Below are 25,511 nucleotides of genomic sequence, written 5' to 3' on the forward strand. Positions count from 1 at the left end.
GTGAGTAAGGAAAAACTGGGCTGAGTATAGATATTTAGCTCCAAAAGAAAACCCAGGCAGGGTACAGTGGTGCATGCATGTAATCCCAATGGCCTGGGAGGCTGAGGCAGGGTTACGGTTAGGGTTAGGGTATCTGGAGTTCAAAGCCAGCCTCAGCAACTTAGCAAGGTGCTAAGCAACTCTGTGAGACCCTGTCTCTAAATAAAATATAAAAAATGCTGGAGATGTGGCTAATTGATTAAGAACCCCTGAGTTCAATCCCCAGTACCAAAAAAAAAAAAAAAGAAAAAGAAAAAGAAAAACACAGAAAGGCAGGTCAAACGCCTTCTCTTCCATAGGCTCTTGAAGAATGCATCTATGCTTAAGGACTAACATTTTATATTTATATTTTTTCATATGGTAATACATTTAACTATGATTAGACTTTCTGTGGCTTTGTACATAAAAGCTTTAGGTATGTTGATAAAATAACCCAGTACATGACAGACAGCAAATTCTTACTAAATATTTTCTTATTAATGACTTCAAAGTTTTATGCATTATATGAATTTTAAATAAATTTCTAGGAAAAATCAAGATATTTCACATTTGATTGATTCTAAAAACATACATTTTTTTCACACTTTAGTATTTGTAAAATTCAAACATATCTCTCCATCACTCCTGACTGGGTATGGTTCTTGCGGGAGGGTTTGTGCTTCCTTCTGCCACTCTACTAGGGAGACTATCAACCTGAGACTTCTTGAAACTAATTAAATTAAATTAAACTAAAATCTTCTTGAGAATTATTTTGGATCACACTGACAGCACAAATCTGAGTACTGGTTTGTGGTTTAAATCAACAGGAAAACTTTTTTCTCCTCTTTAACCAACAACTAAAGTTGAGATATGAAAATTTTTGTGCTGTCTCTGTTACTGTGACAAGTTCATTTTTTCATCTTACACAAAGAATGTAGTTTTGGGTGTCCTAATTTAATGTCAACCTGCTTTTAGATTCTCCATATTAGGTATTTTTCCTTTCCTAGCAGTACATAAAATAACATAGTATACCATAAAGTGATTATTACCTTTGATTTAATAAAATGAAGCATAATTACTTTTTTCCATACACATATACAGAATGAGAAAATTGTCACATACCTGCATATGTTTGAAACATTGAAATTTTATTCAGAGAGGAAACAAAATATGCCATTTTCTGTGGGAAACTCCTGTTTAAAAAAAAAGGTAAAATTTCCAGCTTTTAAAAATTTCCTTTATTTTAGGATTTTTTAAAAACTATAGTGATAGAGATCATCAAATGCCTTGCAAGGGAATGCGTTGAAACTTTTGGAGGAAGATAAAAGTTCCACATCTTGATTTGGCTGTTGGTTACACACACACACACACACACACACACACACACACACACACACACATACACATTTGCCACAGTTTAGTATAACTGCTCACTTCAAATAATATTAATTGGTGCATCTTGTCATGTGTAAATTATTCCTTAACAATGTTGATTTTAAGAAACATGACAAAAGCAACCATAAAAATAACACAGGAGGATGACCTTTTGTAACAGCTGAGCTCTCCTGCTAAGAGTTTTCAGTTTATTATGCGATTTGATCTTGATGTCAACTACATGAGATAGGTGACAAACAAAGAATTTCTTTGAATTTCTCAAGGTTACAGAGCCAATAAGCAGTAGAAACAGAATGGGAGGCCAGGCAGTTTGAGCAGAGAGCCCTGGCTCCTAATCTGGGGTACCACACAATGCTCGCTCCCCTTTCCATTGATTAGTGTGAGATACAGATGGATGAGAGCAAATTAAGAACAATCCACCAGGCTTACATCATCCTTAATAAACACAAAACCTTATATCTTGATAGACACTTACACTTCCATAACCTGGAGGGATAGGAAGGGAAAGAATCCTAGAAATTAAATAACTTCAATAAAATTTATAATTAGAAAGTTTAATAAATTCAAATGAGAATTTCAAGGCCCAAAATGTATTCAGCATAATAATACTACATCAAACTAGAATCTAAAGGGATAATGTAAATCTTCTGGTTGAGATCAACAATGAACTTCCCTGCAAATCTAACCCAGGCATTACAATGTACATTTGTAGGACTAAAGAGTCTTTGGAAATATTTTATGCTAAATTATATTTTAAGAAGTTCCTACTAGAGTGTGTATTTTTATGTTATAAGCTTTTCAGTTGATTTGCAAAGATCTGAAACCATGCAAACTTCAAAAATCTTATGTCTGGCCAGATCCTAAATCTCAAAAATTAACTCTGCTTCTTAAGTTAGTGGGAAAATTGCCTCCTGAAATAAAATTTGAATGCAATTTATTTGGGATGACACTGAGGTGATTTTCACTAATTCATTGATAATGACTAGGCATTTCTCAATTAAGGGCAGCCTCAGTGAACCTTATCAGTTTGAAACAGCTGTCATTTGAACTTGGGGAAAATAGCAGAGAGAAGGTTGGCTATTAAAAGAGATACGGAATGGTGCCACAGTGATCCTTAATTAGTTCATTTGATATTCAGGAATGCTCCTGAAATTTGTAAATGTGAATTTTATAATTTACAGGGTGGTTTACCATTTTAAAAATGTTATGTAGTTTTGAAAACTAGATTTTTAAGTAGTAAATATCATATTTTAACAGTTATCTTAAGTTCCTGAGAATATTTTATATAGAAACACATTTTTCTCAATTATGAGGCATTAATATCAAAAGTTAGCCATTGGCTTTAAAAAAGAAATCATATAGTAAGATCACAGAATCAATAATCTAATGCAGTATTCTTGCTTATACTATATGTGAAATTTTCTGGCAGTTTTAAACAAGAAATTTCTGGGCCTGTTAATATGGCATATTGATTTATTTATACTTAGCAACTATATTCAGGCTTGATCACTCAAAATCTATTTTTGGATAATTATTTCTCTTATAGAGACATATGATGGATTTGGCAAGGAATATGTGTCATACAAACTTAGAACTAAGAAGTCTTTTTTTTTTTCACCTAAGCAAGAGTGAGACTAAGATCCTAAAAGAAGTATATATAGTTCTAGAAATCAAGCAAAATTTAATAGCTGCTTCTAACATGTTTTTCTAATATTTTGGGGGAAAATTACATTGCCCAGCCTTAACAAGTTATATGTAAGTAGTTCTGTCCTCACAGAGAATAGTTGTTAAATCATGGGGTTCTAGGTCATTTGTCTCATTATAAGTTACAAAGGTGTATATTTGCATCATTTCTGTATCTTCCACTCTGATTTGCTCTTGAATTATACTATTCATCATGGGTTTAGTCAAGTCTATATTAGCTTATAAAACAGCATCACTTTGTATTAAATGTTTTGTTCCTAGTTGTCTAGCACTAGATGGTCTCTAAATATAAGGATAGTGGATTTTAGTCCAACTGGAATTATAGTTCCATGCAGGGATGGACTGATTATGACTTCCTCTTGTAATCTGTGAACACTGAACAGGAACAAAACCTACTTTGATTGTAGTATTGTCATTCTTTTCAAACTCCTAATTGCTGAATCTGTCTTCTGATACAAAAAAGAAATCAACAGATCTAGTTTAAATTGACATTAAATGGTAAATATTGTTGGTCTACTATAGTTATGTTAGTATTGAATGGCAAATAATGCAATTTATTTTAATTTTTATTAACAGTCTTATTTTCTCAATGAAAAACATTGTGACATTTTGGGCAGAACAATTCATTTAGGTTTGGCATGTCATGGTACTGCCCACTAAGGGTTTTAACATACCCAGTTACCTTGACAGTCAGTAAATGTCCCTCACACATTTGCAAATGTTTCCAAGAGTGTAATTATCCTGCATGGCAGGGAACCCTGTCAGAATGTGAAGTAGTAGTAATATGTGGTATTGGTGGCTGAAACCTTTGATCAGTCCTGGAATGACAAGCTCAGGTTCTAGAGTTGGACTTCATGGATCGGCTTACCTAGTATTGCTTCTACTGGCTGAATATCCTTGGGAAAATTATTTAACATTCCTCTCATTTTTCCAGTGAGTAACATGGGCAGACAATAGTTTTCATTTACAGGTTGTTTAGAGAATTAAGCTAGATAATGTATGTAAAGTGATTAGCAGCATGCTTACCACTAGAAGTTTATTACTATTATTATCTATAATACATGGTTGGCAACATGTGTTAAGATTTTCATATTCTGATACTTCTATGAACATATGAAAGTCATTGAAATCAGGAAGCAAAACATCTGGAAATGAGTTCCAGTTCTTCTAAAAACAATAAATGTATGTTATTAACAATCATGTTAAGATGTGCAATTGAAAAGTCTACCATTTTTTGCAATAGTATTGCATTAATAGGTCAAAAGAAAAACCTTTATGAGAATACTGATCAAGAGATTTTATCTATGCTAATATTAACCAAATCAAAATTTAATTACTTTAGTTATTAAAAGAATTATAATTAAATCAGAAGAGTAGCAAGAAATAAAATAACACTTTTCCATATTACAGTTAAAATGTTTTATCTGTTGTTTAAGTTAATGGTAAATTCCCAACAATTGAAAGGTCATGTGTGAGACACAAATTTTGAGTAAAAAGGAGTCACTGACACTTTAAATATTAATTTGGAGGAAAGAAAGTATTTAATTCTTTAATCTATGCATCTATTGCACACAGTAAATACACATTTTATTTTATTTACCAAGTTCAATCAATTATGAAAACTATTATTTACAAAGTGACCTACCTTCCATAATCACTATCTAAAATGAAGCTGACATTGTGATGACCTGGAATTAATTAAAATACACAATCAATTAAATTCCAAATCACAGGAAAACGATAACTCTATAATATAAAGCTAATTTTTAAAAGTGGAAAAAATATAATATAAAAACTGTACTTAAACAATGGTGCATTAGTCCTCAAAGAAATAAAAGCTGAACTGTCTTTAAAAATTACATATAATTTTTAAAACGTGCATAATAGGTATCTTGAGATTATAGCTAGAAAAATTGACAAAATATAATTATGAATGAATAATAATAAAAGAACAGATAAATAACCATGTAACCCTGACATTTCTCTTATTCATTCAGCAGCTACTTAATTGTTCATATCCTCTGTGAGGAGTTGAGAGATGGGGAGCACACAGTGTGTCCATCTCCTTATAGAGGCTACAATTGTCAAGAACAATAACACAACAGAGAGCTAAAAATTGTTACAAACCTAACAAGGAAAAGAAAAGCAGGATTTGAAAATATAAAACCAGATCAAAAAGCAGATTTTCTGAAGACATATATTTTATATAAAATTTTCAGGATGGGATGTTTACAAAAGGCTGAAACAGAAGATAGGAAACTCATTCAAGATTTAAAAGATGGATATGTCTAGGGTACATAGAGCAAGGGGAAAAGAGAAGCATCAAATTAAGGCACTAGATAAAATAGCAGAATTAGTCATGGGATCCTCTGGGCAAAGAAAGAAGGAAAAAAAAGAAACCTAAAGAAGTTTACTTTATATGTAAACCTTAAAAAGAAGCAAATTCATAGATGCTCATATGAAAGTGAAAGAAGCAAGGAAGAGAGGAAATAAGAAAAAAAAAAAAGATAAAAACAGCAGGGAGGTGCATAGGAAAACCCAAAACAGGGAAGTAGAATCAAACACCTTTGAAGCAAGACGATAGATACTTACCAATGTAAGTTCCAGTTATCTTACAAGTCATAGAGCCTATGTCTCCATTCGGATGATCCAGTTTTAGACCATACCTAACAAATTGTATATGGTAATATTAAATTGTATAGAGATGCTATTTGTTTTAAATGTTACTTTTCCCTGAAAACGTCTCATTAATTTCAGAATCTGTATTAGGATGGAAACCATTGGTACAACTAAAATTTCTGCAAGATGAAAATAATCCCCAGACTTCACTAAAGATATTTAACGAAAATTTCACTTAATAGCGAAATACTTTGTGAGTAGCTTTGATATTGCCATTAGTATTTCTTCTAAAGAATTTTAAATATAATGAAATAAAATACTTATTTGTTTATGATATTTCTTAAACCATCTTTCCTCATAATAAAATAAACAGCCCATATCATACTACATTGGAGACAGAAGAGAGTATAAAGTAGCACTTAACTATATAAATGAATGCTAATGTATAATATAAAATACTATGTATAATATAAAATATTATCATTCATACTGTATTTTGAAGCATTTAGCTATGTAGCATTGCTAACAATTACTACTTAAATTTAGTATGCTTATCTCCTGTTTATAAAAGAAAAAAATTATTTTAGCTACTTACAAATTATCAGATTGTGGTATGAGAAGCTCACAGGGCATTCCTCCAATATAAACTCTGCATAAATATTTTTATTAGAAAATATAAAATTATGTTTAATATATTATTTTAAAATGTTCTCCTCCCATCATTATATAATTATATAAGGTGACCAGCTAACTGGTCACCTTATATAATTTTCTCTCAATCAGAAATACCATTGTTTATATTCATATAAGTACCATTATTAGTATCCATCACTCATTGCTTCAAAAAACATCTAGTGAACATGATTATGTGTCTCTAGGTACTGGATCATATTAGTAAGTGTGGGACTGCTCTGCTCTTATGGGACAGATATTTTACTGGGAGACCCTAATAGTCATGATATTCTTCACGTATTTGATACGTTAGAAGATATTAAGTACCACAGGAAGCACTTGCCTACCATGTACAAGGCCCTAAGTTTAATTCCCGGTACCACACACACAAAGTACTATAAAAAAAGAAAGCATAGAAACAAATAGACTTATCCACTTAAAGTTCAAGCAATTTCTATTGGAAAAGTTCCAATAGAAACATAATCTTCAAATAAATGTCATACTGATAGAACCTGGTGCTACTGGAGGCTTGTAGGTAACTGGTATTATATTTTTTGCAACACCAGAATAAACTACCCAGCTTCTGTGACAACAAATTCCACACTCAAAATAAATTGACACACAAACTATAAAAAAATGACTTCCATTTGAAGAGAATACTGAACTTTTAAATATACTTTTACACACAAGTCCTTTCACTTGACCATTACACATGGTTTATAAAGCAAGTAAACTGAATTATTGTGCCCATTATAGAGGAGCATGAGTTAAAATTCTTCTAACCTATGTTATTCCAATTCAATAAAAAATTTAGCAGATGACACAGGCTTTCATTACATTTAATCCTTGCAACCATCCCATGATTCAGTAACTATAATCCTTCTATTTAACAAATGAAGAAATTAAGGCAGAGAAGTTAATTATGACACTAGAGCTCCCAAGGCATTTTCTTGTGCCTGAGTTCCATTAGGAAGAGTCAATAGCGAAGGGCTATGCACTAGGCAGTTCTGTTTTCCAGACCTTGTTCATTAAGCCAAATCTCCAAATTCAGATTAGGGATAAATTATACAGGACCTATTACAGAGATACACACCTGCATCTAGTGAGGGGTAGAGAAGGAATTCAAACCCAAGCTCCCACACTTGGCAATTCCCATTGGTGGTATGCATATACATATCTATCAGAATTTTTTCCACATGATCTTTTAGATGAAAAGCTCCATAGTGGCACTCGTCCCTCTATTCTTTTGTGTCTCCTCTGTAATTTGTTCCCAGTCAGAATTTGGAGATAGCTGAATGGACAAGATCTGGGAAGCAGATCTCCTAGCTTCCTGCCCAGTACACAACTCTGCTATAGATTCCTTCCTAATGGAATTCAGGCACAATGAAATGCCTTGGCAGTCTTGGTGCCCTAATTAACGTGGTGCAAACAAAATAACTTGAGTTTCTAAGAATTTCTCATCTGTCCATTAACAGGCAAGTGAAAAAAATTCCTATGCATATATGATCTGAGGATTTCCAGAGTACAAGAGCTAGGTAGGCTTCCCTCTGGCATCACTGATAATCCTGATGTTGTGATTTTATGAAGTAAGTTTCATTAATTTCCTGGTATAAAACAGAAATAAAATTCAATCACAGTGGGGGAAAAAAAGAATTTCTTTTTGGAAGTCAAACTTTCTTCTCCCTGGCTTCATTATGACAAAGCATAACTAAGAAAATCCTATTTAAGAATTATAATGTTAACCATTTATAACAATTATATTGAAGCAAACAAAATCTTTACTTATACTCAATTGTATATATAAAACATTCAATGAGTTTCTAGTGGTTATTTTCTTATATACAAGGAATCAATATGAACATTTCTGGAACATGATAGCTTCATACACATGTAATTTAATTGAGAGTTCTATCTCATAGAATGCCAGACAAGTCACCTTGATTTCATTTAACAAAATCTTTCAAATTGCTTGTCTTACAAATTTATGTATGCATATGTATGAGGGTATATGAACTTTTATATTTGATAATCCTCTAATTGTTGCCTAAATTGTTTATTTATCTGTTTTATACATGTATTCAGTAAGCATGAAACATCTTAAAAGCTGTGTCACAAGTCCATGCTTACTTCTGCAAGAAATGAACAGGGCTTTCCTTCTTCTAAGGCAGGACTGAAATATCCCCTATAAGCTATAGGAGGATACTCTAGTGACAATGTTAGTTTCCATTCCAAATGTGGACAATTAGATTTTGATATTAGTTAACTAGCCAATGTTGCAATCTTGTCCACAGTTGGTAAATAGAGGAATCAAGATTCAAACCCTAGCTTGTGCATGAATTATTTTTCCTCAGCACTTTTACAATACACCACAGTACAATCAGTACAGTAAAGTGCCAAATAGTGTGCTAGAAGGCTTGGATTCTACTCCTAACCTTGACTAGGTTATGTGACCTCCAGGCCTTAGGTATTTTGAAAAATGTACAATGAGGAAATTAAATGATAGTCTTCCATTAATAGAGTTCTATGACTATAAATCAATTACTATTAACCTTGCTTTCATGTGCTCTCTATTAATAAAACCCATCACAGTAAAAGAAGGAATTATGTCATACCAAAAAAGAAAGGAATATAGACCATTGTTTCATGTCAATGAATCAACCAACAGTCTATTTTTCTTCCTTTAATGTAGCTAAAGAAATACTGGCTAGTCCCTTCACATAATTGTGGGTCTTAATATCACTGGATCCATTATTGTTGGAATATCATATCTCATCTATTAGCTATAAGAACATATTTCCACATCAAAAATTACCTCAAAATTCTAACATTTTTCCCATTTGAGCTTAGTGCAGTATTACTTCCATAGACATCAGTGAAGATTCTGCCTTGGATTGTTATTAGTGTACCTAAAATAAAACAAAAAACACAAAAAAGTTCTGTGTGGTTCTGTGTAAGAATCTCTCCATGTACATAACTCCAAAACTCTAGATTTTTCACAATAAAACCAGCATCTTGACATCTATTTCTAATGTTTTTCAGAGTGTTCAGCATTTGTCAGAAAGTTTCAATAAGTAAAGCAAAACATTGAATGAGTATCTACAAGTATTTATAGATTAAAGAGGTGTATCACTGAAGACTGGTTACATTTTTTAAGTGAATATTGTTTGGGTCAATAGTAATTTATTTGAAAAGATAATGATTCCTACTTTATACTGAAAAATAAAACAAACCTTAGGTGAAATAAAAATTAAATATAAAAAATAAAAATTCCTGAAAACTAGGTGAAAATTTATATAATCAGGATGGCAAAGTCTTCTACAGCATAAAAATTAAGAAATGAATAATAAAGGTTAAGACCTGTAGATTTGAAATAAGAATTAAAAGCCATCTGATGGAAAAATAATACATGTTCAGAGCAAATGATAAATTTAAGAAAATTTCCCACATATGACATATAAATATTTAATATATAAATAATCCTTCAAATAAAATTATTAAACTTAATATAAAAATGACTAGCATTAAATTAAGCCACGGAGATATTTCTTCTTTATTTAAAAAGGAAATGCAAGTGTTCATTCAATAAGACTAAAAAATAAATTTAATGACATAAATCAAATAATTAGAAAAAATTAAAACTTACAATATTTTTCATATAAATACTTGAAAACAATTAGTACCTACAATTGTCCAGGTGGTAAAAAAAAAGACAATCTCACATATTTTTGTTGGGTTTATAAACTGGTATAATCATAGTTATGATTATAATAAAACATTGGAAGTTAGCTAAATGTCCATCTGGGGAAAATTAAACACCTTATAGTAGATTCAGATGTAGTCATTAAAAATAATTTTTAATGTTTTCATTAAAACATTAAATACATGGTAATACATAATAGTGAGTACATGGTAATAATACATAATAGTGAGATTCACTGTGACATTTGTACATGCACAGGACATAATTTGATCCATTTCATTCTCCAGTACTTCCCCTTTTCCTCCTCTCTTCCCTCCCCCTTGATCCCTTTCCTCTACATTCTTGGTCTCTCTTCTATTTTTTTCTAATTGGTTCATTATAATCATACTCAAAAGTGGGATTCACTGTGATATACTTGTACATGCACATAGCATTATTTGGTTGATTTCATTCCCCAATACCTCTCTTTTCCCAGATCATCCTCCTTGTCCCTTGATCCCTTTCCTATATTCTGTTGGTCTCTCTTTTTTGTGTGTGTGAGATAGAGTTTTTATTCCTTTTTCTCTCTTTAGTTTCAGCATATAAGAGAAAAGATCCACCCCTGACTTTCTGAATCTACTTAGCATGATGCTTTCCAGTTCTATCTATTTACCAGCAAATGCCATAATTTCATTCTTCTTTATTGATGAGTAGAACTCCTTGTGTATGTATACCACCTTCTCTTTATCCGTTCATCTATTGATGGACACCTAGGCTGGTTCCATAACTTGGCTATTGTGAATTGCACTGCTCTAAACATTAGTAGGTGTGTATCAGTATAGTATGCTGACTTTAAAAACTACTTTTTAAAAAATTGATAAGAATTTTACAATCAGAATTTTCAGATATTATAACACTTTATATACTGAAAAGAAATTAAATGACCACAAAACCAAAAGCATTTTAGCTATAATAGAACAAACCTGGAGTTCCAGATAAAGGTGTGATACTCATTATTGTTGGGGTTCTGAAACTTTTTGCCTGTAAAATAATAATACTAATAAGCAGTCATTTCTATTTCAATTTTATGCAGTAGAAATACTTCTTAAATTGTTTATATCTCAACAATATTCTAATATGATAGTCAAAATATTTTCCTTTCTTATAAAAATAAAATGTAAAACATTTTCTGATTTTACAAAATATTTTCCTAATCCCCTAAAAATTCTCTTTAATTTCAAAATATTGTTAGCTTGAAATTTTAACATTTACCTTGAGAAAGAAGTCAGTTTTACTGGCTGGTATTTTATAAAACATCATATTAAAAATAATTGCTGCATAATGGACTGTGTGCTAAGCTATGCAGATAAATATTTTTAAAACCCTTAAATATAGTACTATGTGTCAATTACTTTTAGATTGCTTTATTAATTTATTTCATATAATTCTCACAATGACGCTATAAGAACCTATTTGAACTCTGAATTACAGAATTAAGCCACTTTCCAACTGAGGAATCCTATGGAAGAAATCTCCCACATCTTCTTGGGGGAATTTTAAGACTCCCAAGTTATGAGAAATAATTCACTAAATAGGACTGAGTCAACTATATGAGTCCTCCATCTGGGGGAACGTGTTAGAAGTCAATGTTGGAGACTGACTTGGTTCCTGGCTGTGACAGAATTAAGAAAACCTCCTTCACAATGAGTGAAGCAGAAATTCCAAGCAAGGGGGAGACAATGTTTGTGGTGAGGAGGGTAAAACTGAGCTGTTCAATGAAGATGGTAGAGAGACCTATTGAGAGGTTATTGCCGTAACCAGGGGAACGATGATAAGACCAGTATCAAAACAAAGGTCATGTGTGAAAGAAGAAGAACTTAAGAGCTGAGTCAGAGGATAGGATCATTACAGTTTGGCTTCTGACTGGTTGTGCAACCAAAAGTGAAGGTAGAGAGAAACCAAGGGTAGTAACAAGTTTCTAACTTGAGATGGAGAGAAATAATCAGAAAAAAAAATAGGCTGAAGGAGGAATAAGAAGAAGTCCAGTCAACTTATTCTGAATTTAGCTCATTTGGGAGCTATTTAAGTATGATATTCAAAGAACCAAAACCTGGCTCCACATCTAGGTAGAAAAATGGGAGCCAGGAATATATGGGAATCAGAATCATCTCAAGGACAAAGGTCATTATGGTTTTGCTTAGCATTCCATCTCATATTGGACGACTGTGGTATTCAGAATCCACCACTTAACACCTAAATACAATTTTTAAGAATATATGAGATGGTGCTGAGAAGAAAATGTAGTTTTACAAACACTTCTATTCATGGAAATTAAATCTGAGTGGAGGTTCACTATATTAGAAATTACACAGAGAAGAAAAGTAGTTGTGTTGCTGTTCAAGATGAAGTGGTGAATCCTTTGAAAATAGGAAAAGGGAGAATCAAACTAAAAGCAGAAATAGGAAAAAAGTGTGACCAAGAAAATAATTTGAAAGTATAAATATTTAATTCATTAATAAAATTAATTTAATGGAGGAGGAACAAACCAGAAATAAAAGAGATTCAATTACTGTGGAGTTTCAATTACTGGCGGATATGGAAAGAAAGAACTTGTCAAATCAGAAAGTAAAAACCTAGTTCTTACAAAAAAGAAAGAAAGAAAACAAGCTCAATTATTTGTAAATAAGAAAAGATCCACATACATTAAAGCTGCATGCCCAGCTATTGATATGACCTTTGCAGATGTTATTTTCTGCAATAGGAATCCCATCCACACTGACTCTAACAGTGTAAGAATCTTCCGGCATTGCTCTGGAAGGCAAATGAAGAATATATGAGAAATGTAATCATTTTATTTAGCATATAATATTAATGAAAAATACTGCTCCAGATCACATGTTATTTTTGAAAGTAAAAATGTCTAAAATTCAAATTGACTTATAGCCAAATTCCATGTGAGAAGGGGTCCATCCTGAACCACTCCATGTTGCAAATTATAATATCATATGGCTCAGCAAATGCCTAGTCTGTGTTTATTGGTGCTAATTAAAGAGGATAACAAATAAAATAAAAAACAATAATATTCATTTAAAAGTACTAACATTGCCTTGGTTTATATTTCATGCTGTGTTTTTTTTAAATAAAGTATTAATCAACTTTTCCCTTAAGGAAGCTTTTGATGCTGAAAAACAGCATGGGTAATGTGGATGAAATCCTCTGGAATATATGCTGTTGCTAAGGTCAATACTGAAGATGTTGCAATTTTAAAAAATTAATTTTTTTCCTAAAATGCTAATAATACACATCAATTTGGGCTGAAAGGAAAGAACTTGAAATGTCACTATGCAAAATGATCATCTTTAATCTTAATAACTATGTGAATATTTTGAACAAAATTAATCAAATTGGACAGGAAAGCATAATTTTGGTATTTTGAGGTACATCATTACAATTTAATAGTAGCCATTTATCTCCTAAAAGAGCTCAATAATGATAAGATAATGGCTCTAATAAAATGAAAAAGGATATAGGATATATTTTTATCATGCCCATATGTGGAAAGAACATTATAATTGAATATAATAAAGGTATAAAATGATCTAAACATTATGAAATCAAACATAACTGATAATCAGAAAGATTGCTTGCAATATACAGAGTGACAAAACTCTTCCAATACCAATATGCATAAACTATTTCTGACATCAAAAGAATGATGTTATTAAAGATACTTTGAAACAGACCTAGTATAGCATGTAATTTGAGTTGAATGACTTGAATCTTTTTCTACATCACAAGTAATTGACCGGAAAGAAGAAACTAATTGCACACTGTTTCCCAGCTCAGCGTTATCAACTCCAAAGTCAAATTGGTTTGCTTGAGAGAAACCTGGAAAAGTAAGAACACTCAATTATTAATAATAGAATTCTATCTTTAGAGATCTATAATTACAATAATCTATTGTAATTCAGTATCAAATCATTCAATAAATAATAATGAGTTGTTCTGAAGTTAGTTGTTAACCGACTGCATATTTTTCCTATGATTATATAGGTTATCTTGTTTGGTAGCACAGAAATTAGCTTAAGTTAATTCATTCACAAAAGCGTTATGGCAGAAAACATACACACACACACACACACACACATACACACACACACACCATTACCACCAAATACCCATGCTATATGTGGTGGGGAAAACTACTGTTTAAAAACAATGGACTAAAGGACCTAGAAAGAGTTGAGGAATATTATTTTATAATTCCTGTGAAGTAAGTCTTAGGTGAAGACTTGTAAAGAAATAGTTTAGGTAGGAAGGGATAAGGGAAAGTAAATCTCAAAGAAAAAGAAGCTGGGCATTACTGAGGACAACTGTAGCTCCATCTTGCTGGAATTTCTAAGGAAAATATAGATTGCCCTTCTAATGAAAGAATCAGTGGCAATATCCTCATTGGTTAAGGGTTCCCCCTGGGGGATATAACTTTTCCTGCACTTTTGGGCTGCACATAGGTATATTCGATGTTGGTTCCAATGTCCTAAGTCACATGTGAGTGACTTAGAGAACTTCAGGCAGGAAAGTGGAAGCATAGATTGAGTCAAAGTACTCAGGGAACTATTTACCACAGCTGTGAACTAGAGTTAAGAACAAGAGGATGTGAGTCTAAGTATAAAAGGCATCTGGTACAGTCCATGCTTTACACCATACATATCTGCTTATGCCCTACATTTTAAGCACATTCACCAAGTCTGATATCAGTTTCAGTCTGGTAGCTAGCTGAGAGCTCTACTAAAGATTTAACAGTAGAGGGTTAGTGCAACAAGCCACAGGCCACCCTGCCATAACTGGTCCTGAGTCTATAATGAATACTCACCATGGCCCCTCTCTATCACACACTATAGATTTACCTATCATTAGCACTGCAGATAATGGAGACACTAGCCTTCATCTGAATCCTTAATTGCCTTACCCTTGTTGGACTGCAGTTGATACCATTGCTTACTCACAGTTATGCAAGCCAAGAGATGCTCCCACAAATATCTTGAATTCCAGATACACTCCTCCTTTCTGCACTAAGCAAAAACATTACCTCTTCATGATAAGGAGAATTGATTATCTCTAGAATTGTACTAAATATTCTAGATAAATTCAAACTAATTAGGTAGTAATAATAGTTTCAGTTCAGTTCATAGCTCAAATTGTGATCCCTGGTGGAAGCCTTCTCTACCTGGAAACTAACACTACAAATACAGGATAGCCTAAGGTTGCAAGTAGAGATGACAAAAATTCAATTTCTGGATCAGTGAGAGTGATGGTGAAGGGAAACACTCCTTTGTTTCCAGGTCCATGCATTCTATCTGCTGGGAAATAGCAGCATATATCTTCACGGTTCAATGCATGTGGAGTACAATGGACAACAGCAGGCCATTTCACAGGATATTATCTGCAACCTGGCATCTTGGCAGTGGTTTAAATTGGCTCTTCTATCATTCTATTAGGCTAGATATTTCCAAGTGACACGGGTTTTGTGGTCATGTGGTCATTATTACAACTTTCTCACTATTAAATGAAAATATTTTGTGGAATTACATGACAATAAATCTGATTCTACAAGCTCTCAGAAGATGGTGCTGGCAGAAACACTGTGGAAAGAGAAGGCAAAGCCCATATCTGGAGTAGGTGTCAGTTCCAGTGACAAGAAATCTCTACTCTTTTCATTAGAGAAGGGAGTGATGTAATCCACTTTTCACTTAGTAGCAGGGTGGACTTCTTGAGGGTAGTATCCTCTAAGAGCTCAGTGTTGGTCTCTGCTACTGGCAATAGGGTAGGTTATTTGTTCTTGATGGAAATAAGTCCATAGTGTTGGTCCATGCACAGCCTCCACTCCATGCCACTTTCTGTGGCACTGAGATAGCCCAAAAGAGAAGCTCCGGATGAGTTATCTAGTCGATCTTTTTATTGCACTCTTCTGTGTGGGATGCTATAGGAGTTAACTTGAGATACGTAGATTGGCATGCTTTTTGCTCAACTACTTGGATCCCTTTAGCTGTCTCTCTAATTTTTCTTTTTCTGATCTTCCAATTCTGTTTTCAGGACCTAGCCAACTTGTCATCAACCACTGCCTAGAAGTCCATTAGAGCCTTACCTTGAATGACTGTTCCCTCCATACAAAGTCACTGATTATGTGTGCTGCTCATAGTTCTCCTGACCAGGGAAGATGACAGTGGAAAGCAAAAGGCTAGAGTGACTTCATAGCATTTATAACTGAAATCAAAGGTGATGCCATGAAACTCTTAAGCAAGACACAGGTATAGATGGTCCTGGAAACTCTTCAGAGGGAGCTTGAAAGTATCTAAGGGAAGTGCATTTTAAATAGAGGAAACAGAATGTGCCAAAGCCCTGTGGTGGGACCATATGTGTGGATTCAAATATGAGCAAAGTGAGAAGTGGTAACAAATTAGACCAGAAATAGAGGCATTTAGGTTATTTTTATGAGTGGGGAACCATTGGGGGTTTTGAAACAGAGGCACAGCCTCATCAGACTAATATTACCCTAGATTCACTGGCTGCTGTTCTGAGAAAAGAGAAGCTGCTTCCTAGTAAGTCATGGAGAAATGGGTGGGATTAATATTTTGGCTGGGATTGAAGAGAAGATTAAGAACTATAAATAAAAGGAATAAATACTGGTAACACTTTTCAGGAATTTACTGTAAAAGGAAGCAGAGAAATGAGGTGGTAGAGAAGGGAGTGCAGCAAAAAGGTCAGTGATTTTGCTTTTACTTTTTTCAGGTGGGTGAAATAAATGTATATTGGTATGCTGATGGGCATGACCCAATAGAATGGGACAAATGGATGTAAATATAATGTAAAATAGCAGAAAATTATTTTAATCTCAATACATATGCAAATTCAAAACTACACTTGGAAGTGGACATTAACTACTTTTATGCCACATTAAAAATTTTTTTAATATTTATTTTTTAGGTGTAGTTGTCAATACCTTTATTTTTTTATGGGGTGCTGAGGATCAAACCCAGGGCCTCACACGCTCTAGGCAAGGGCTCTATCACTGAGCCACAACCTTAGCCCACATGAAAAAATGTTTTATTATTTAAATAATATTCACCTTTGAAATAAAACTTATAGATGAGATCAATTGGATAGTATTCTACTAATTAAGCCCTACAATTAAGTATTCTTCTAATAATATGTTAATGACATATCTAGACTAGTTTGCAAAGAGAATTGCATACAACTATGAAATTATCTACAATATAATATTTTATAAAACTAAATTAGTAAACAGGTTTTGCCCAGATTACTTCAAAATCTAAAATTCCTAAAGTCTGAAATTTAAAAATTGTCTATTTAAAAATATTTTTCTAGGACTATTACAGGTACTTAACATTAGAGCACCAATTTGGTCAACATGGTGACTAATACTATTTTTGAAATTATAAAAAATTTCTTTTACAGTAAAATATTTGCATTCATGTTATTAATATAAGTTTATTAGCCATTTAAATTTCATATTACAATTACCTACAGACTATCTTATCCCACAGTATAATAAACTTAACCTTAGTAAATAAGAAAAAAAAAAGTAAGCCTAGAGATGCAAATTTAAGTCTTTAATTCCTGTTTACAAACTATTTATCATGCTGTAAATGACATAAATGTCCTACTTATAATACTGTAAGATATTTTTAAGATATTATCTTAAAATGCTGGATATTCAACAAAACAACCATTATCACAATTTGTGCTTTACGTTAAATGGTTTCAGTAATTGAAGTGACAGAGGGAGATTGGAAAACATTTGTGGTGGGACTCCTTTTTAAATTACTGGACATTTTCAGTATTTTTCAAAGGCTCATTAGATAATATGAATACAATATTGTTTAGCTTAGCACAGGACAAGAAGTAGGACTTTCCTGAGCCAAATATTCATCAAATACCAAAGCTTCCAAACTCCAGCCTTGGTGAAGCTGCCTGTGAGGTGACAGTGGGCACAATGACAGTACTGTTTCATGGGAAGGGTCCATGTTTTGGACCTTGACACCCTGGATTAGAATCCTAGCTCTAGCACTTCCTTGCGAGTATGTCCTTGAGCAAGCTATAAACTCTCTCAGCTCAGTCTCCTCATCGGAAAAAACACCATAACCTACCCTATTAGAAACACAAAGTGATAACTTACATATCACACTTAACAAGGTGCCTGGCTCAATAAGTATCAGGGAAGAAGAGTTCACTAGATATCTGCTCTTACTAGTCACAAAAAAAAATCCTGAGATTTAGGTTTAGCAACAACATCTATTTTCAAAATAACACAGAATCAGTAGTTGGGCAATTAGGATTTGAGCCCAGTTTGCAGATGTCAGTGCTTTTACTCCAAACCTTACTTTTTTAGCATCTCTCCTATCCTTCCTTTGTATGTGGGAAAAGTAAGAAGAAACTCAACAAATGGTAAGGATTTTAATAAATAGTACTTTATTCCTCAAAGGTTAAACCTTGATCCAGCAACTCATTTGACATAAACTGATTATGAATAAATTTTACATATAAAAGAAAGATATTTGCATTGAATTTGCAGATTTGAAAGTAGAAAGACAGTTTCTACTAAAATGGAACTGTGAAAAAAATTCATGAAAACAGCAAAGAAAGCCACTCTTTAACACACTCTTTTGCCAATTTCTGCTTATCTTTGGAGTTCACATTGAGTTTGGAACACACAGAAGGACTACTGGCAACTAACTAAAGAATGGAAAATTTTACTTGTGGATGTGATATATTTATTTATTTTTCTGTTAGGTACATGCCACATCAATGATAGCATAACACAGGTCTGCTCTTTAGCACCTATAGTCCTGAAATAATAATACTAGCCAAGGATTATTTTTAGCTTAGAAATAGTATGTCCTATGTATGTATGTATGTATGTATCTATCTATCTATGTTATAGGAGTAAAATCTATGAAAAATATGAAGTAAATAAGTAAGATCCATAATTCTCTTAATTTTGCTTGAAAACATAAATAGAAGTGTATTCCTAATTTTTAAACTAATCCCCATGAGGTAAAATGAAATACAAAGAAATCACTTCCTAAAAGAATCTTAATTTAAAACTATAATTCTAAACAAATAATCTGGTACAAAGAAGACACCTTTGGAAGCCCTCCAAAGCACAAAGATTACAGGAAGGGTTGGGTGTACCCTGGAAACAGAGAAAAAGTTGAGGCTTCAGAGGGAAATTCCTGACCTGGTGATGTGTTCTTTTTCTTTCTTTTTTTTTTCCTTCTTTTGAAGAAGTACTGGAGACAGGAATTGCCAGGCACACAAACCTGGGTCTCCTGATAGCAGCAATCCAAAAGTAACACCCATGTTGCTATCATGGAAAATATCAGTGTTGTATAAGCAGGCAGTTGTTATGTACAATGCATACTGTTTGGTTTTTCTCTCTCTCCCTCTCTTTCTTTCTTTTTTCTCTCTCTCTTTCAACAGAACTGGGAATGTAGAAATCCACTGAAAAGTTGTAACATTGAAATCAACTGGGAGGAAAGACACAGCTGATTAATGGAAGATAACTTCTACAGAATGAAGCCAGGCCTATAACATGAAAGCAAACAATAGGAAAAATAAAATCGCCCTAATATCTACAATATATACTATATGATGGGTATCTTAGATAAATTTTCCTTTTCAATATTCTCAATAGTACTAAAAGGTAGAAATTAATAGCCCAATTTACTGATGAGGTTAGCCAAGGCTCAGAGAAGTAGTTTTCTCTGGTCACATAAGATGCAGAGTGGCAAACGGAATTGAAAGCCAGACTGGACCAAAGTCCATGCCCTTTCCATAACATAAATTTTATATGATTCAATACTTCAGTTCAACAAAAATGTGGTGCCATACATGGGAAACAAGTAGGAAAAAATGACCAAAAGTAAAATGTTAACTCCCCTCATTTCACTGTTTTTAAAAACAGGAAGATAAATATCAAGGAAGACTATTGAGCTTGGCTACAAAGTCACAAAAGCACTATGCTTACAAATACTCCACAACTCTTTCTTCCTCATCTAATCAGTCTTCTTAGAAGATAAAATTATTTCTAAGACATGCCACTGATCAAAACAGTTCTTTTTTGACTTCTTAACTATAAAACCATATACAGTTGGCTTCTTAAGCAAACTTTTTTTTTAATATATTGTCTAAAAGGTCAACATTGTGTTTGGAAATAGTCAAGTGGCATTGGAATACTCCAGAGTGTTAGCAGCAGATTTTCTAGTGGGTGCAATTTCAGATAACTCAATTTCCAAATCAATAACTTTCTATAATATTTAATTTTTACAATGATTTTTACTAAAATAAAATATTTTAAGATCATATTGGACCAATATTCAGGTAATCATCCAGAATTTACAAATACATTTGGAAAATGGTTTTGATTGATAAATTATTGCTGCTGTGTGCAATTATAAAAACAGAGTATCTATCCATCAGGACAGCACAGATAAGTTATGTGAAGGTATTCTCTTAAACTTTTTTTTCAAGTTCATTCATGGAGTCATAGTAGCTCTGATATGTTTTGTAAATTTATTACCATTGCTTTGTACATCTTCCATATACATCATGTGCACCCAAAACCCTATATTAAAATCTGTATTTATTTAAAACTGTGTTATTGAGGTATGATTGATAAACAATAAACAAAAAGATGCATATACTTAATGTACTATATACAACTTTTCAAGTTGAAGATAAATAAATATACACCTATGAAACCATTTTCAGAAGCAATTCCATAAGCATATTCATCATCTCCAAAAGTTACCTCCTGCCATTTGCATTATTTCTTAATTTTTTTGTTGTAATAAGAAAACTTGATATAAGATCTTCTTTCTTTCTTTCTTTCTTTCTTTCTCTCTCTCTCTTTCTTTCTTTCTCTTTCTTTCTCTCTCTCTTTCTTTCTCTCTCTCTCTTTCTCTCTTTCTCTCTTTCTTTCTTTTTGTACCAGTGAACCCAGAGGCACTTAACCACTGAGCCACATCCCACAATCACTTCCCTCCACCTTTTTTGTTTGTTTGTTTGTTTGAGACAGTTCTCACTGAGTTGCTTAAGGTCTTGCTAAACTGCTGAGGCTGGCTTTGATCTCTAAGCCTCCTGACTCTGCCTCCCAAGTCACTGGTATTACAGGCATGCACCACCACACCCAACCTAGCAAAATTTTAAGTATATGTTACACTATTGTTAATAGACACTAGGATGTACAGTAGATTTCTAGGACTTCACTCATTTTGCATAACTGAAAATTCATACCCTTTGACCAATACCTCTGTTCCCCTTTCTCCAGCCCCTGATAACCCTTATGCTACTCTCTAATTCTCTGAAGCAGTAAAAACATTATTTAGACTTAGCCTCTGAGAAAGATATATACCAACACATTTTAATTGACTGCAATGTGCAATTAAATCAGGGAAAGGAAAAACCCAATAAATGTGGGGTGCAGAAGTCTGCTGTTCAAATATAACTTCACTCTTCCATAATTCTCTGCCAAGAGTCTTCAGAAATTGAGACTGACACACTTGGTACTTCACTAAGAATCCTGAGCCTAACTTCCTCAGAAAGTCATCTATCACCTAAAAAACAAAGGTGATAACTAGAGCAATAAGCATAGCCTTCCAAAATGCTTTAAGAATAGAATGATTTATCTTCCCTCTTCCTACCCAAGACTGAGCTGGATCAATGTACTTAAATTCCAGCCATTATTCCTAGATAAGAAAAAGTTTAAGCTGGGAGACAGAAGGAAATAGTTGGGTATTTTGAGTTTCCTTGATTTTAATCTGAATATTTCTCTCTCTGATGACATTTAAATTCCAGTTTAAAACCCAGTAGCCACTAAGCACATCATTTTAGCAATAATTTACAATATAAGGAAAAAATAGTTCAAGACATCTTAAAAGTAATCTTTAACAAATACATTGTTTTCAAATCTTTACTCTAGAAAAGAGCACTTTAACCCAAAATACATTTTCACAATTCAGGAGTATAAACATTTTAAGAATATCATTGAGAGATTGTATTGTCCAAAATATTAGAAATATTTAAAAATGTACCAATATATAGCAAAACAATTAAATTTCTTGCTTTGTCAACTATCTGACTCCAAAAAAAGATCCTTATTTTAAAAACCAAGTAGAAGATTTTGTTCATCTTTTAAAGATGTTTCTTATCTTACAAAACTTCTTAAGTATCTGAATACTACTAACATTTATATTTCAAAGTTCTTTTGGCTGACAGAGCCACATATTTTTTTTTAATCCTAGGAGCAGCTTCTAGTTAAATATATTTGCTGATTGCCTTCTATATTTTCATCCTAAGACCAGGCAGGGGGAAAGAGAATCATACATAACTTATGTCCTGATGAAGCATGCGATAGGGGTTGGGTGGCATGAGAAGGGATCCAGAGTTTTGCTTTCTATTGCCTTTTATCTTTCATCAACATTCTATTTCTTTATCAAACTTTCTTTGCATTCTATCTCAACAGCCCCCAAATGATTTATTTAATATAAAAATAAGTTAGCTTGTTATTAGACTCATGAAAAGTAAAGCAAATAATTACAGAGTTGGGCTAAAGATATTCCTTTCAATTCAATTATTAAATCTAGATCTTACTATTAAACAAATAATAACAGTAAGAATTCAGATGATCAGATTAAGAGTTTGAGGGATTTTATTAGCCTATCAAAGAGGGTTAGAATTTTACTGCCTTGGCCAAGTAGACAAACAATGCTAGCTGGGTTTTTTATTTATTTGTTGGTTGGTTTTGTATAGGGCTTTTTGTTTAACCATAAATTTTAAATGTAAAATAGTATTCCTTGGCACTTGTGCATGCATACACACAGACACACATGAACAAGGATTGATACCTTCTCCTTTGATAGTCAGCCTTGTTGCTCCATTTATGCTGCCATATTTAGGTAGTACCTCCATGACTTTAGGGATTACTTCAGAGTCATCTGAAAGATAATGAAAGTGCGAAGAGTTAAAATCATCAGGTTCTTCATTCCCAGCACCACATTTTGTGTCACATATCACAACATCATAAGAGAACCATTGTGAATATGATAGGACTAAAAGTAAATACATATAGGTTTTATTTTTTGGCTCAATGACTTGACAGGGATTGAAGTCATTAACTCAGTTAATATTCACCAGCTTTGTGCAAAGTATTATCTTAAGTACTCCAAAAAGCAAGAATAATATAAAATCATTTTCATCCTTCTTACCTATGCTATGATAAAACACTTATTAAACCCTTACTAGGCTTGGTAGCCCACAGAGCAGCAGACAACACTAATTTGGAGAAGTAGATCCTTACCAAAGTACATAAGAATGCGATGGTATGTAGGCTGAAAGAATAGTCCAAGTATAAAGATGAAGATTGTGTTTTAAGAAGAAATTGTTTGCTGTGACAGGATGTCACTTCAGGAAAGATAATTTCTAGGATCTTTCTAGTGCTTTGATGATTCTGAGTTCTTAGTGAGTGCAAAGACCAGTAATTCTCTCAATAAACTAGGTTTGCTTCCTGGAGATACATCATTGCATTTCAGTCTTAACTTTCCAAAAGTTTAGCTTAGGCAGTACAAAGTGAAAAATGGGAACAAAGTGTCCTGGGTGACTCAGAAGGAGCATTTCAGAGTACAGCTTGGGCTATACTGGTTTCTAGAAAGAAGGAATTTCCCTGCTGCATGTTGGAGGAAAAATATAAATTAATTAACCTAGTAATATCATGAAGAAATACAAAGGGAGTTTGAGATAGGGGGAACTGCCTGAGCAAACAGAGGGTGAGGAAGCTGCTTGTTCTTTGGAGAACTGCAAGCAATTCTTAGAAATATCTTGAAGATCACCATGATTGAAGTGCTTAATTTTCTGCTTAAACTATACTGTTCTTGTAATTTAATTATAATTTAAAGCAATTTCTCAGAGTAAGTTGAAAGATTTAAGCAGGGAAACAAAAGCCACAGAGATTAATATTTTGAAATGAATGTATGAAAAAAAAGTTAAGGAAATTATGATTGATAGTTCATTCCTGCTTGGAAAATTCATAGTGTGGACTTGACCTATAATTGCAAAAGTTCTCCAACATAAAGGAGATCAGCTGCCAGCCCCCAGACCCAAAGCCTCTGTACTTCTGGTCTCTCTTTGCCAAAAGTTCCAAGGTATTCCTCCTTGCAGTATCTTGGTCACTCCAGGCAACAGACAGACAAGAATAGGGAACCCCAAGGAGGGAGCAGGATCCTATCTCCAGACGGTGCTGTGTCTATCTCAAGTTCATCCTCCTTATCTCCGAACACAACTCCAATTTCTTATCTTATCACTCTCTTCCCAGCCCTCTTCTGGGTATTACTTTGAGGACACCGGTAGCTGCCCTGGAAGTGACTGACATGTGTTGCCTTCCTTCAATGGGGAAAAGGATCCAAGAAGAATGAGGGGAGGAATAAGTCAGGTTGTGTCTGTCCACCCCTCTCCTTCTCCCCAGCCCAATTTCAGTTCTTTACAACTATGTCACTTTGAAGGGAGGTTCCACAATTCGAACAGCAATATTGATAAATTAAAAGCAATCTTTTAGGCTCTCTCTCTATTTTTCTCTATCCTTTCTGTTACTCTGTCTCTTTCTGTACTTTCTCTGTCAAGCCTAGTTCTCAGGTCTTCAAATTGCCTGGGATCTGCACCCACAACCTGGGTCCAGGGCAGGTGACAGGTGGTCCCACCTCTCCTGCGATCCCGAGAGCAGGGGTATGGTCTACACGGACCTCTTTTTGTTTGCCTCCCTAACTCCCTGACTGGGTTACCTGTGTGGGGATCCGCGGCACGCAGGAGCAACGCCCAAAGACCCCAGGTTCCCAGGAGCCACAGGTGTCCCATCGCAAAGCCAGTGCTGCAGAGTCTGCGCTCGCCGCTCGCAGCAGCTGCCAACAACTCACGCGCAGGACTAGCCCTGGAAGCGCAGGCGCCCCGCCCCCGGTTTTTGAGCTGTGACTCTGGAACTTGCGCGCGCGCGCGCGCGCACACACACACACACACACACACACACACACACACACACACACACACACACACAGAAAACCAACAGGGAAAATCAATTGGGCCCTGGTATTGATAACCCACGGCTGTCTCTGTAGGTATAAATGCCTCACTCTTTGGCAAGAGGGTTGGCGGTCAAGTTCTCCATGAATGCCGCGGCTTAACTTTTAAGTTCCAGGCCTGCATAATATTATTTACCCTTCCTTGGTCATTAATCCTCCCCAGGTAGATTAATTGTAAGACTTGCTACTCCTTGACAATCATAATAATTGATAATCTCAATAAGTCCCAAACACTGTAATAGGCACAGCCCACAACAATCTTGTTACGATTGTTATTT

General features: G+C 33.8%; 1 protein-coding gene across 1 annotated transcript in view; it reads right to left on the bottom strand.

The window, feature by feature from the left end:
* The window catches only part of Pkhd1l1 (PKHD1 like 1), a 139,523-nt gene extending 114,426 nt beyond the window's left edge, over nucleotides 1-25,097 (bottom strand). Inside the window, exons 1-10 of the mRNA XM_040293748.2 lie at nucleotides 24,940-25,097; nucleotides 23,014-23,103; nucleotides 13,831-13,975; nucleotides 12,790-12,898; nucleotides 11,071-11,128; nucleotides 9,221-9,314; nucleotides 6,332-6,385; nucleotides 5,710-5,783; nucleotides 4,763-4,805; nucleotides 1,141-1,211 (exon numbers count right to left, since the gene is read on the bottom strand). Of these exons, the coding sequence (XP_040149682.2) occupies nucleotides 1,141-1,211; nucleotides 4,763-4,805; nucleotides 5,710-5,783; nucleotides 6,332-6,385; nucleotides 9,221-9,314; nucleotides 11,071-11,128; nucleotides 12,790-12,898; nucleotides 13,831-13,975; nucleotides 23,014-23,103; nucleotides 24,940-25,012 (811 nt within the window). The 5' untranslated portion in view covers nucleotides 25,013-25,097. The remainder of the gene's footprint in view (nucleotides 1-1,140; nucleotides 1,212-4,762; nucleotides 4,806-5,709; nucleotides 5,784-6,331; nucleotides 6,386-9,220; nucleotides 9,315-11,070; nucleotides 11,129-12,789; nucleotides 12,899-13,830; nucleotides 13,976-23,013; nucleotides 23,104-24,939) is intronic.
* Between the last annotated feature and the right edge of the window lie 414 nt (nucleotides 25,098-25,511).

The sequence above is a fragment of the Ictidomys tridecemlineatus genome, chromosome 7, assembly GCF_052094955.1.
Source record: "Ictidomys tridecemlineatus isolate mIctTri1 chromosome 7, mIctTri1.hap1, whole genome shotgun sequence".
NCBI classification, from domain to species: domain Eukaryota; kingdom Metazoa; phylum Chordata; class Mammalia; order Rodentia; family Sciuridae; genus Ictidomys; species Ictidomys tridecemlineatus.